Raw genomic sequence first — 11,620 nt, 5'->3', positions numbered from 1 at the left:
GGATTTTTCTATCCAATGGAGAACTATTATTATTGTTCATGGATTTTTGTCCCACGGACAGGAGGACTGGATCCATGAAATGGATGGAGATTGTTCATATTATCAATGCGGTGCCAGTTAATGCGGTGTGTTCACCATTGGTCCACACCTCGTGCGGTTTTCGGGTCGATTTTTTTTCTTGATTGGAATCACAGAGTTTTTGACAATTCACTGTGACACTAATTTATTTATCACCAATAGAATTCTTCAATTGGATCTAACAATGCACTACTTTCACATTCAACGTCGTCTGATCTCACATGCCTCGTCTGTTTTGTATTTCACGTGTGTCCGCGGACAGAAAGGGGGAATTCTCCACTGACATCTCGTAATTCTACAACCGTACCTCCCACAATTACCGGGATACTATGCCCACGCACACGCACTGGACTCTCCATCCTCATTGTTACGCTATTGACGAAAATCATCAGGAGAACGACATTGATTTTAAATGCAAGTGCAATTATTGCTTAATTTTCAAAACATTTCCAACAGTGTAGGATTCAAAAAGTCGTTTTTTACGTTCAGCATAAAAACGTAGATTACCCCCAAACAAAGCGTCTTTTATGTTTCATTAAGTGTATTTTACGCTTAAGAAATCGGAAATTATAATCTTAATAGAAACGTATTTTACGAAAAAAAACTCGTATTTTAGGCTTGAAATGACTTTTTTTTACTTATCCGTTAATTACAGATGAGTAAACATAAAATGCGGAGTAATTATTGTAATTTACGAATACACTTCAGAAAGCGTAAAAGACAACTTCTCAAACGTAATTTACGTTCAAGTTTGTCTCAATTTTCGTGGAATAATTGAACTGAAAATTACAATTCCCATCCATTTTCTCATCGAAACTGATAATTGTGATACTTGTTATTGTATCGATTACTTACTCGAGTACGAGAATATCGAGTGGGGGTATGTGAGGTTGGTGGACTTGATCCACTCGCAGAATGTGAATTCGTGGATTTCCGGCACTGGCAACTGCCATCGTAGGAACTGTAATCATTAATAATGTACATCATATCTAGTTTTATTGAATACAAATCTCCCCTATTCTTCGGCTAGATAGCAATTTTCGACGCTAACTATTCTACAGAAGTCAGTGCAATCAAACTGACGATTTCCAGTCGTCTCACTTTGAACTTTGAAAAAATGCCGCCAAAAAGAAAAAAAAAGAGAATTTTCACGAACTTATCAACAAATACTAATTAATCGTACGTACAAATTATTATTCAATAAACATTTTTTTAATCTCTTGATTACAATTAATTTCTCTCGATTGAAATCATGAATAAAAAAAATATTTTCGTTCAAAATAAAATTATGACAATTATTAATTAACCATTTATAACAGTCAGTCAATAGTTAATTAATTTTTATTCAGGCATGTATGACCTCTCGGCCTTTTACATATTAGTCAATAGTTATTTTATATCGTTAATATTTCTGTCGATTAAAATAAAATGAAAAAAAATCTGACGATTCCACTCACGATTACAGACAACCATGAGATTTCAAATTGTTTTAATATCCCTGGAAATAATTGAAATAAAAATTACAACCAAATAATAATGAAAATTCCTAATTCTACAATACTTATCACTCAAAAAAAAAAAATTTAATCTCTTGATTAAAATCATGAATAAAAAAACTATTTCCAATTAAAATAAAATGAACATAATTACCAATTAATCACCAATAAGAGTCACTCGACATTTCTGTTAAATCTTCAATATTTCTCCCAGCCATAAGCACCAATACGAAAAAATTACCTGAATGTACCCCCGTTGTGTGAGCACAGCCTTATGCATCGAAGCCGCAGTCGCCCTCCTCCCGGCGTCGAACCCGCCCTGCGAACCCCCAGCCCCAATTTCCCCGATGGCATAACTCTCCATGCAAATCAGGAGTGTCACCCACATCCCAAGCCCGTCCATATCAATTCCCGTGAAGAAAAAACTTCCAAAAATCAAGAATACATAAATAATTATCTAAAACCCGGATAAACCCCCAAAATCAGCGCTCAACCGAGGCGTCTCCAGTGAACTGTCACCAGTTCTCAGAGTTTGTGACTCAGTATCACGTCTGTACCACGTCCCAACGTGGACCGCAAATCGATGCGAAGAGGTGCAAGCCGCCAGTAGATAAACCAAACGAAACGCGTCGGCTTTTTAGTGTCTCCCAGCAGAAGGGGATAACATCCCGGGGCAATATCGCTCGTATTGTGATCAAGTCGCGTGCGCTTCGGGACCTTTTTTCTCCGCCTTAATTGCCCACTCAATCACTGTCTCCACCAAGTCCATAAAAAACTCTAAAAATCCATCCGAAAAGTGTTGAGCGACAAAAAAGCCCTCAATTACGGCGAAAAATTCAACTCCTTCGTCTTTAAATCGCCATTTCATCACTTTTTAAAATCCATTCAAGTATAAACATCTCCTGTGTATCATAAGTGTTCCCTTTAACCACTGAAATATCACATTATTCCCTCCGAGTACCGAATCGATACGTCCAGCCTCCTTCAGTAGCGCCCGGAGTTATGAATACCCATTTACATTATACACATTTCCATCTCTTTTTGCACCTAGTTTTTTTAAAATAAACTAGAGCATCCTCTCGAGCCTCATCGATCGCACAAAACGCCGCCTACTTACACAGCACGCATGGCACATTTCACTCTGCACACGCCTCTACGAGTACAGCAGACATCCACTTGTCTCAGCGTTTTCACCAAGACGTTACAAAACGTATTCCGAAGCCACTGGTGGTTGGCCCCCTCTTCCGAACGCAGTCGTTCGGCGACATTCATCAGAGAGAAATTTAAAAACGTGCGGATGGGCTGCATTCGGGCTTGACCTTGAGAAGTATTGCTCGATGAGATGTTTGGTGGATTTTACGTGGGTTCGCCTTGTGATGATGCCGTTGGGGAAGGCGTTTATGTGGGGTAATCGGTTCGATGATTAGGGGAGAGTGGACTCCGGTATTTGGGGGAGGACTGCAACGGAAGGGTCACTGCTGGGTGAAGAGGGCCGGAAATGTGTTGAGATTGTTTTGAAAATTTTGGGGGCGAAGGTATTGAATTTTTTAAAATTTGTTAAAAAAACAAATTTAAAAAAAAAATTTGTTAAATTTGTTTGAGTGCGGGGTTGATATGTAAAGTGGTGGTTGGATGGAGTTTGTAATGAGTATGTTGTTAGGGACAATTGAAATTTGATGAGTAGTTGATTTAGGGAGATAGATTTGATTCGAATTAGCTCCCAATTGAGTTTTTGATGAATATTTCCGAATCTAAGGGAGATAGCGAAATTTCCGTAATTACATTTGTTGTTGCTCTCAATTGGCTCTACAAAAAAGGTTATAATAAGAATTTTGTTATCTCCCTTAGATTCTGAGATATTCATTGAAAACTAGTCTATAATCAAAATTGACTTGTACCGTTTTACCACTTCACTGCTGAATTGCAACATTTCGGATTTTACTGAAAGTTCAGCGGATTTTTAAACTATTGAGCAGTAGGCAGACGAGAATTCTGTAACTCATTTGAATGTTCAATGGAAAGATAAGTAATCAGTCACAAATTACGTGTATAAAATATTATTCGATAAGACATTATGTGAATTTTATGTAGATCCTGAAGTATTATTTGATGAGACATTATGTGGATTTTAAGTGGATTTTGTCTTGTGATGATGCGGTTGGAGAAGACATTTATGTGGGGTAATTTAAATTTCGGTGAGGACTGCACCGACAGGTCCACTGCTGGGTGAAGAGGGTTGGACATGTGTTGAGATTATTTTAAACATTCAGGGGACGAGGGTAAAGGGCGAAGGTATTCAACTTTTTTTAATTTGCTGTTGAGACTGCGGAGTGCACATAGAGTGGTGCTCGGAGAGAAATATTCAGTAAAAATTACGGAACAATTCACGTAATCCGCAATGGAGAATCGTTTTCCGGAAATTTTTATAGGAATGAAAGAGAAGAAATCTGAAACGTTCAGTGAATTTTCAGGAAATTTGACATTTGCTGATTTTCTTTTCCAGTGAAATTCGCAATTTCATTACTTGTCCCCTCTAAACCGAATTCAAGGTCACTTTGAAGCAATCATGTTGAAGTAGTATCTAGCGGGGAGGATCCTCAACAAAATATTCCGACTATTTGAGGTTCACTCGATACTGTTTATAATTGTTACTGATTATTCTCTTCACAAACCACACGGAGAAAGAATCTCTTCAAAATGCCTTCTCCATGTAATTTCGTAAGAAACAAGTCTCACTCTCTTCCCGTCAGCCCACTAACTTGTTTTCTTTTCAGCGTGAATGAGAATGAAGACATGTTACACAATACTTTCACTGCCTAATCGGGATTTTGCATAATTTTTTTTACTCCGGGATTAAAAAATTGTGCGGAGAAAAAAATCGCCGGAAAATAGCAAGAAAATTCCGGCTGCCGTATACATTCGCTGAGAATGCGATAAAAATTAGTCTTTTTTTTGCCTTTTTCCCCCAGCAATTTACAAGCTTCCCTGTTTACCTGCAAAAAATTACGTTTCGAAGAGGGAAATCTACCTTTTGCCTCACTTTTTTTCCTTCATTTCAAAGAAAACTTCTTGAAGTACAATTTTCATGAGTTAAAAACAATAAAAAATGTCTGAATCAAGACGTCGTAACTGCCGGCAATAAAAAAAACGTAAAATATGTGCGTAATTATTTTTCCTTCAATCTCCGTATTTAATTTATTTATCCAATAAAAATAAATCATGAAACACGAATTTAGTGACAATTTAATGACGAATTAATAAATACTTTGCATTCATGTGAATTAATAACGCTATTAATTGAATATTCATGAATATTTTACATTTATGTTTCAAACAGACGGCGAAAAATTCCACCTCGGGAAGTTATTACATGGGCGGAAGCAGTACGTTGCCCAGAGGTGGACCAATCATGCGAGCCTACAGTCCAGCAGCCCCTGCTGTCCTTGCGGGACCAAATGCAACCCCAGCCCAACCGAAGACCCTGGGCACGCCAGGTAGAGTATATCCATTCCCGCTGCCCCAAATTACTTTTTCAGTTTCCTCCCACCCCACCCCGCTATCCCGTTTTTCGTGAAAAAATGAGCATGAGCTGTAGCGGATCACGTGCATGACTGTAGCCCTGTATATGCGGTTGATTAATTAATATTTTCCTTTAGAATAGAAATGAGAATAGTGCCCTGTATTGTCGTGTAGGGAGCATGCAAGTTTATGAAACATGAATAAACGAATCATAATTGTCCAAATCATTTAGGTCAGAGGAAAGTAGAATAATTCAACTTTCTTAATATTGCGTTTACTAAGGTTTTCTTCGAACAAAGTTGATTAGAATTAATAGCTAGAATTATGAGATTATGTCACATTTTCGACGGTAAGGATAGGAGAATCTGAATGCAATAAGTGAAAATGATGATCGATTTTTTCACTCTGAACAAATAATATTAATATAAAATTTCTGATATGAATAAAAAGAAGCTGTGACTCAATATTCCAAGCACGGAATTATATTGATGGGATGAACAACAGACTAATTGAATTACCGTGTGAACTAACTAAAAATTGATAACAGCGTGGGCACGCACTTTTACCAGAGTACCAGTAATTTTACAAACATTGAATTCCAGAAATCCACACTCTAAAGTGTTCTAGAAGGAATTGCATTGTAATTATGATTAGAATCTTATTCAGTGAGCATAGGAATAAGAACCTGAGCAAATAATTTTTGTAATATGAAAATTTAACAACTGATAAATTGGGACCTGATTCTCATCGGTCGTATTGCTTTTTGCAATGAGAATGATTATAAACAGTCGTTTGAAAAAAGGAATATACTCGTCTGCCCTTATCTTTATCAAATGAACAGTTTTTTTCTCAGTCGAACGCGTCATTTCTCTGGGTGTAAGGCTCAAAACATTTTCATTTCTCGATATTCTCGATATTTTCATTTCTGCTGACATTCGATAGAGTTATCAACCGGAGATTTATTCTAAACAGAGTGTTTGTAGCGCCCATCGAGTGACAAATGCCAGTTTATTTAATAACCAAATAACTTCATATTTAAACCGATAAACACTTTTCTCTGCTTGCTACCTAAAAATTGTTGGTGCTCTCCTGATCTAAAATACTTGGATAGGTGGTGGAGTGGCACCAGCCAAGCCGCTCCGGGGATACCAGTGCGGTAAGACGCCCCTTGGCAGCCTAGGGGGCTCGGCACGCTTCTCTAGAGACAGCTCAGTATCCCTTTATAGTATACCAGGTCAGTGGAATCCTTAAAGCTTCGGCCAACGGCGCTAATATTTCTTTATCCCCCGGGGAATTGCGCAAACATTTGCCAGAAAAAATATGCCACCAACCCCCTACGGCTTCAGGTTACAATTTTCACCGGTATCTCAGACTAAAAATCTAATCTGCGAAAAAAAAACCGTACGCAATAGCGATTATTGTTATTTTTGTTTTCTCAGTATTCTCTAGGCTATCAATATCATTTTTCACGACAGGTTAATGATCTGTAATTCACCTGTCAACATGCTATTGGTGAAAGATAAGGGCTTGGGAGGGAAATTTATTGCTGAGTAAATCTGTTTTGATTAATTCCTGTAGAAAGTTCAATTGTGTTGAAGGTAATCCCCAATTTTGAATTTTTTTTTGTCCAGCAATTCATTGCTTAGTTTGACAAATGCATGCCTCGAAACCACGGAATTTGAGATGAATTTGTAGAAACCAGTAGAGCTTGAATTAAAGATGTCCAAGTATTTTATAAAAGGTCTGTTATTCAGTTTTTTATTTGTTTATGAATTCATTCATCTTTTTCAAACAGCAGTTTTTTAAATTGAATTGCCTTTTGTAAAAAAATATTTTTTGCTCGGGGAACATAGGAATTTTTAATATGAGAGACAGAATGCAAGACCATACGCGCCTCACTCGAAAATTTACTATTTAATATGGTAATTGAAAAAAAACAATACGGTAATTTTGAGAATAAATGAAAAATTACGACATGCTGGATGAAAATACACGACTGACAAAATTAAAATGTGATGGAGTAGAAAATTGTAGCGTAACTGTTGAATTTTTAATTGACACAAGTAAAATTTAGGAGGATAAACATGAATTTTTACTTCGTCGGTTCAAAGAATATTCTCTCCCCCTTTCAAAATGAATATTCGCGGAAGAGGACGAGGGAGAGTGGGATATTTTTAATAACTGAAGTGAAAAACTATATTTTATCTTGTTTACCATCCCTGGAAATTATTATCAATAATTTTGTTCCACGTATATTCATTCTCAAAAAATGGAGGGGGGAGAGGAAGGATTTGTATATGGAAGTTGTCATGTAATTGCAGATATAAGAGGATTTCAAATAAGAAAAATGCTGAAGTACTTGGATATCCTTAAACCCAGAGAAATTGATTTGTCCAACGAGTTGATGGCACAGACTCTCACGCTTCGTTGCTATTTCCTCATGCACTCAAAAGGTGAAGATCAACCGAAAGTCATAATGAATTGTGATAAAATTGACAGATCGTCTTCATGGAGAAAGCGGGTACATGAGCAGTCCGGAGCGCAGTGGTGGGGTAGGAGCTGGAATTTCGAGGTACCCAGGTTACAGCACGCAAAGCAGCTACGAGGAGCCGTACTATTCGCAATATTCCGGGACAGTTACGCCAGTAATCGACGAAGAGGCCAGGTAAAATTTTCCGAGTATCCCAAAATCACTGGCCTCCTCTCAAATATTAAATGATTTGATTCAAGTATATTTTGTACTCAATCGGGAGATGGGTATTTCTTTACTTTTACATTCTGACCTTAATTCTTTTGATCCTAATATTCCGACCCTCATTCCTTCACCTTTACATTTAGTCCTTCAGACTTTGACTCTAATATTCCGCCCCTCATTTTTTAACCTCCACTTTTTGACCCTTATATTCTCCCACTTAGTGTCTGACCCTTACACGACACTGAGAGAAAAACAAACACGTTGTCAAACAAGTCTTGTTTAGGCCAACAAAATCGCTAGTTGAAAATTGCCAAAAAGAAATTTGTTTGGTTCGAATTTGAAAGTTTCAAACATCAATAATTGTTCTGCTTTCGACAGCAACGAAATATTTGGCTCAAGAGGCGGATAAGTCACGCCAGACGATGCGTTTTCAGGATGAGAATATCTCATATAGAGGAAAATTTATCAACAAATATTTTGTCCCTAAGTTACAAGATTGCTATCATATCATTATTATTGTTTTATTCAAGGGTTCATTTCTTGTCTGTGATTATTAGACAGCCGAAATGAAAAACTACTATCCCTTGTTTCGCATGAAACAAAGATTTTTCGGGAGCAAAATACGTATGGGAGTATCGAATAACGAAGGAGTAGTGCTAGAAATGACGTTTCTTGCGTCTATAGAGAATGAAATTTTTTTTGAACTTCTAAATCTATTTTTGCGACAAAAATTTTTCATTCCAGCGCACTCTGCATGTTTGACCCAAAAAAAATCCTTTTTTGATAATTTTCAAAAAAATATTTTCTTGGCACAAGTAAGACTTGTTTGAGAACTTTGTCGTTTTTCTCTCAGTGTACAGTTGAGATAATCATCCTCGAATTGACACACCCATGCCCCATTCGAGTATAAAATATCCTTGAATCAATCATATCCTTGAATTTGTTTTCACATTCATCTTGTTTTCACTTTGACATCGATCGAGCCCTAATTCTCCCTGAAACAATGAGAACGTTTGTGAAAAACCTCTCCAAGAGCAAATAAAAACATAAATAAGACGAATAAACGATTTGTTGGGGTGGTGGGGTGTAGCGATACAGAACTGTTGGAGGAATCGTACAGTCTGTATGGGGTTAAACCACCGGGTCGTCCACCTTCAGGTCCCCCACGATCCCCGTTCCCTCCAGGGGCGTCCGCACTACCCGGGCAGACCTACGACGTAACTCGGTATCAAATAATCACAAGCATTATAGAGATAGATCAATTGAAGAATGATTGAAATTGTAGTCCGCTATTTTTCCCAGAATGAGGAAATTGTGTAGTAATGACTCTGTCCAGTACAAGCATTCGGTTAACAACTCTATTTTTTTTATTAATATTCATCTCACGGGATCCAGGCTCCCATAGAGGGAACGCTATTAATTCAACTCTATAAAACAATTTTCATTCCTCGTCAATGTATTCTTTCTATGGTATAAACCTATGGAGTTCTCTCAGATCGAATTCTAGGGATATTTCTAATGGTCACGACCAAAATTTAATTTTTGTGCAAGTAAATCTGTTCCACGCCACCAAATATTCTCACGTGAAACGTACTTTTTTGGCAGAGTTAATTTTTTCTCTCAGCGCAATGAAGCCACTGTTTGAATCAAGGAAACACTTGTTTATTAAAAGAAATATAAATAAACAATATTACAAAAAATATATAATAATTAATAATGAATAATTTTTCGTATATTTATACATGAAGAAGAATAGACCTGTTAACCCTAGACAACAGAGATGCTTTGGATAGAGTTGTTATTGTACCCCATGCTACATATCCCCAACCGAGAAAATAATTAAATGTCGACAAAAAGAAAAGAAATGTTATTTTCTTGGTACCTTGTTATCAAAATCCCTGCTTGACGCTTCTGTATGGCCGTAGAAAAATTGGGAGAAGCCTTCGAAATTCAAAAATGAATGAGAAGAGAAACAAGACGAATGTCTGCCCAATGAACGAGTTGTATTAGACATAGTAAAAGCAGCATGAACCAATAAAAAATGTAAAAGCGAGACAACAGGCATAAAGTGAAGAAAAAATTATACGAATTTTCACCAGCAATGGCATAATCATTATACAGGGGAAGTGGGACAGAGCGGAACGCTTGTCATCGACCCAAATTCTAATTGAGGTTCTGCATCGTCTCCATTCCGGTGAATTGAGGCGATTGAATCAGAGAATTTGGAGAAATAACGACAACGTTGATTATTTTAACTCCCTCAAGCGATGGAATATTAGCGATTTCTAATATAAAAGAGATCTATTTTTAATTTATAAGTAAATAATTTAGCGAAGCTAATGATCTATCGAAACGCTAATTTGGATACAAAAAACAGGCTTTATTTTGTGACTTATGATCAAATTAAGACTTTTGGAAGTCTCAAATCGAAACTTTCAAGACTCAACTTGAAAATTTCAGCTTCAAATTAAGACTTTTGAAAATCTTATTTTAAGACCATTGAAGTCTTGAAATGAGCTCTTATTTTTTTGGGTGTATTGTCGCTTTTTTGACAATTTGGTCAACGTTGTCGTTATTTCTCAAAATCCCGTGATTCCTTCACTTCAGAATCTTAATATGTCTCTGCATAAGAAACGCATCATGAATTAATCCTAGTCCGGTCGGTGCGACTTGGTCACCGCTGCGGGGATTCGCTGCTGCGTTATTTAGGCTTCAGCGTTGCCGAATTCACTCTATACTGCGCGAGCGCGTTTCGCGAGTTTCCGACAACGTCGCGTAACGAGCAGTTTCATTCAACGCCTCCTACTGGAGAATGTTCCTAAGGACTCCCTCAATCCCCTAAAAAATCACAAACCCCCTGGGAAACATACTTGAGGGTAGTAGAAGGGTGAAAATTTCATTTTTTGCGATTTCTACACAAAAAAAAATTTTTGAACATGAAATCTTATTCTAAAAGGAAAATACGCTTAAAGTCGATAACTATCGATATCTCGCAAGTCTGTCACGCTTATTCCGCATTGGTTCCAGTCGTCTGAGGCGGCAACTTTAATTAATGATTAATTTAATTTTGAGATTTTCAATTATGATTGTTACAATTCGGATTGTCACAATGCGCGTTCGGTCTCGTTGAGTAAAAACGACGTGCCGCGGCGTTTCCCTCATGAGGTGACCACCCGAGGGTTAAAGTGGATAAAAAACGTTCCACTTCGCCCCACTCTCTCCCAATGATCGCCAAATTAATTGAATGCAGCATGTTCTCTAATACCGCATAACGACAGTCTGTGAAATGCACGATTAGATGCACGAACTAATCAGCTGGTTGGTATATAGTCTAGGAGCATAGCAAATAGTAATAGCGTCTGAGAATCGTTCTATCACAGCAAAGCTACGGATACAAAATTAATAATACGGGAGAATAGAAAAGAGTTGAGGAAAAATTGCTGAAAAAATCAGGCAATTGCGGAGCGAAATTTCGCTCTGGGTTTTCTTGACTCTGTATCGAGGGAAAAACTTCACTGATTGTCGGGTAATTTGTTCTGAAATGATAAAGTTCATCCGGAATTTCGGAATAAAATGAGCCGCCAATTTTCTGATTATTCTTACCTGCTCGCACGAAAATATTTAATAAAAAAACCTAGCGAATTCGTTAGAAAATTCTATTGCATTTCAATTGAAATTTTTCGATCCGTATTGCTGTTCCGCATTATCTGTAAATTATTAGAACTAAATTAATTGTTATTAAGTTAAAAAAAAAATCATTCAATTCAAATGACGAAATTTTCTTAACATAAGAAAAATGTTTATTTGCTTTTATGAGACAATTTATTTGAAT

The 11,620-nt window shown here is 37.0% G+C and overlaps 2 protein-coding genes across 2 annotated transcripts in view; one reads left to right on the top strand and one right to left on the bottom strand.

Annotated features, from left to right (window-relative positions):
- Positions 1-2,081, bottom strand: part of LOC107041024 — a 5,596-nt gene extending 3,515 nt beyond the window's left edge. Inside the window, exons 1-2 of the mRNA XM_015261377.1 lie at positions 1,816-2,081; positions 934-1,039 (exon numbers count right to left, since the gene is read on the bottom strand). Of these exons, the coding sequence (XP_015116863.1) occupies positions 934-1,039; positions 1,816-1,977 (268 nt within the window). The 5' untranslated portion in view covers positions 1,978-2,081. The remainder of the gene's footprint in view (positions 1-933; positions 1,040-1,815) is intronic.
- LOC107041006 overlaps positions 1-11,620 on the top strand; it is a 93,005-nt gene that overhangs the window by 67,705 nt on the left and 13,680 nt on the right. Inside the window, exons 8-11 of the mRNA XM_015261358.2 lie at positions 4,912-5,068; positions 6,205-6,327; positions 7,593-7,758; positions 8,879-9,013. Coding sequence (XP_015116844.1) covers positions 4,912-5,068; positions 6,205-6,327; positions 7,593-7,758; positions 8,879-9,013 — 581 coding nt within the window. The remainder of the gene's footprint in view (positions 1-4,911; positions 5,069-6,204; positions 6,328-7,592; positions 7,759-8,878; positions 9,014-11,620) is intronic.

This window comes from Diachasma alloeum, unplaced genomic scaffold, assembly GCF_001412515.2.
Source record: "Diachasma alloeum isolate Michigan unplaced genomic scaffold, Dall2.0 Dall_scaffold_00354, whole genome shotgun sequence".
Taxonomy (NCBI): domain Eukaryota; kingdom Metazoa; phylum Arthropoda; class Insecta; order Hymenoptera; family Braconidae; genus Diachasma; species Diachasma alloeum.
Note: the sequence above shows the minus strand (reverse complement) of the source record. Positions and strands in the feature narration are given on the sequence as shown.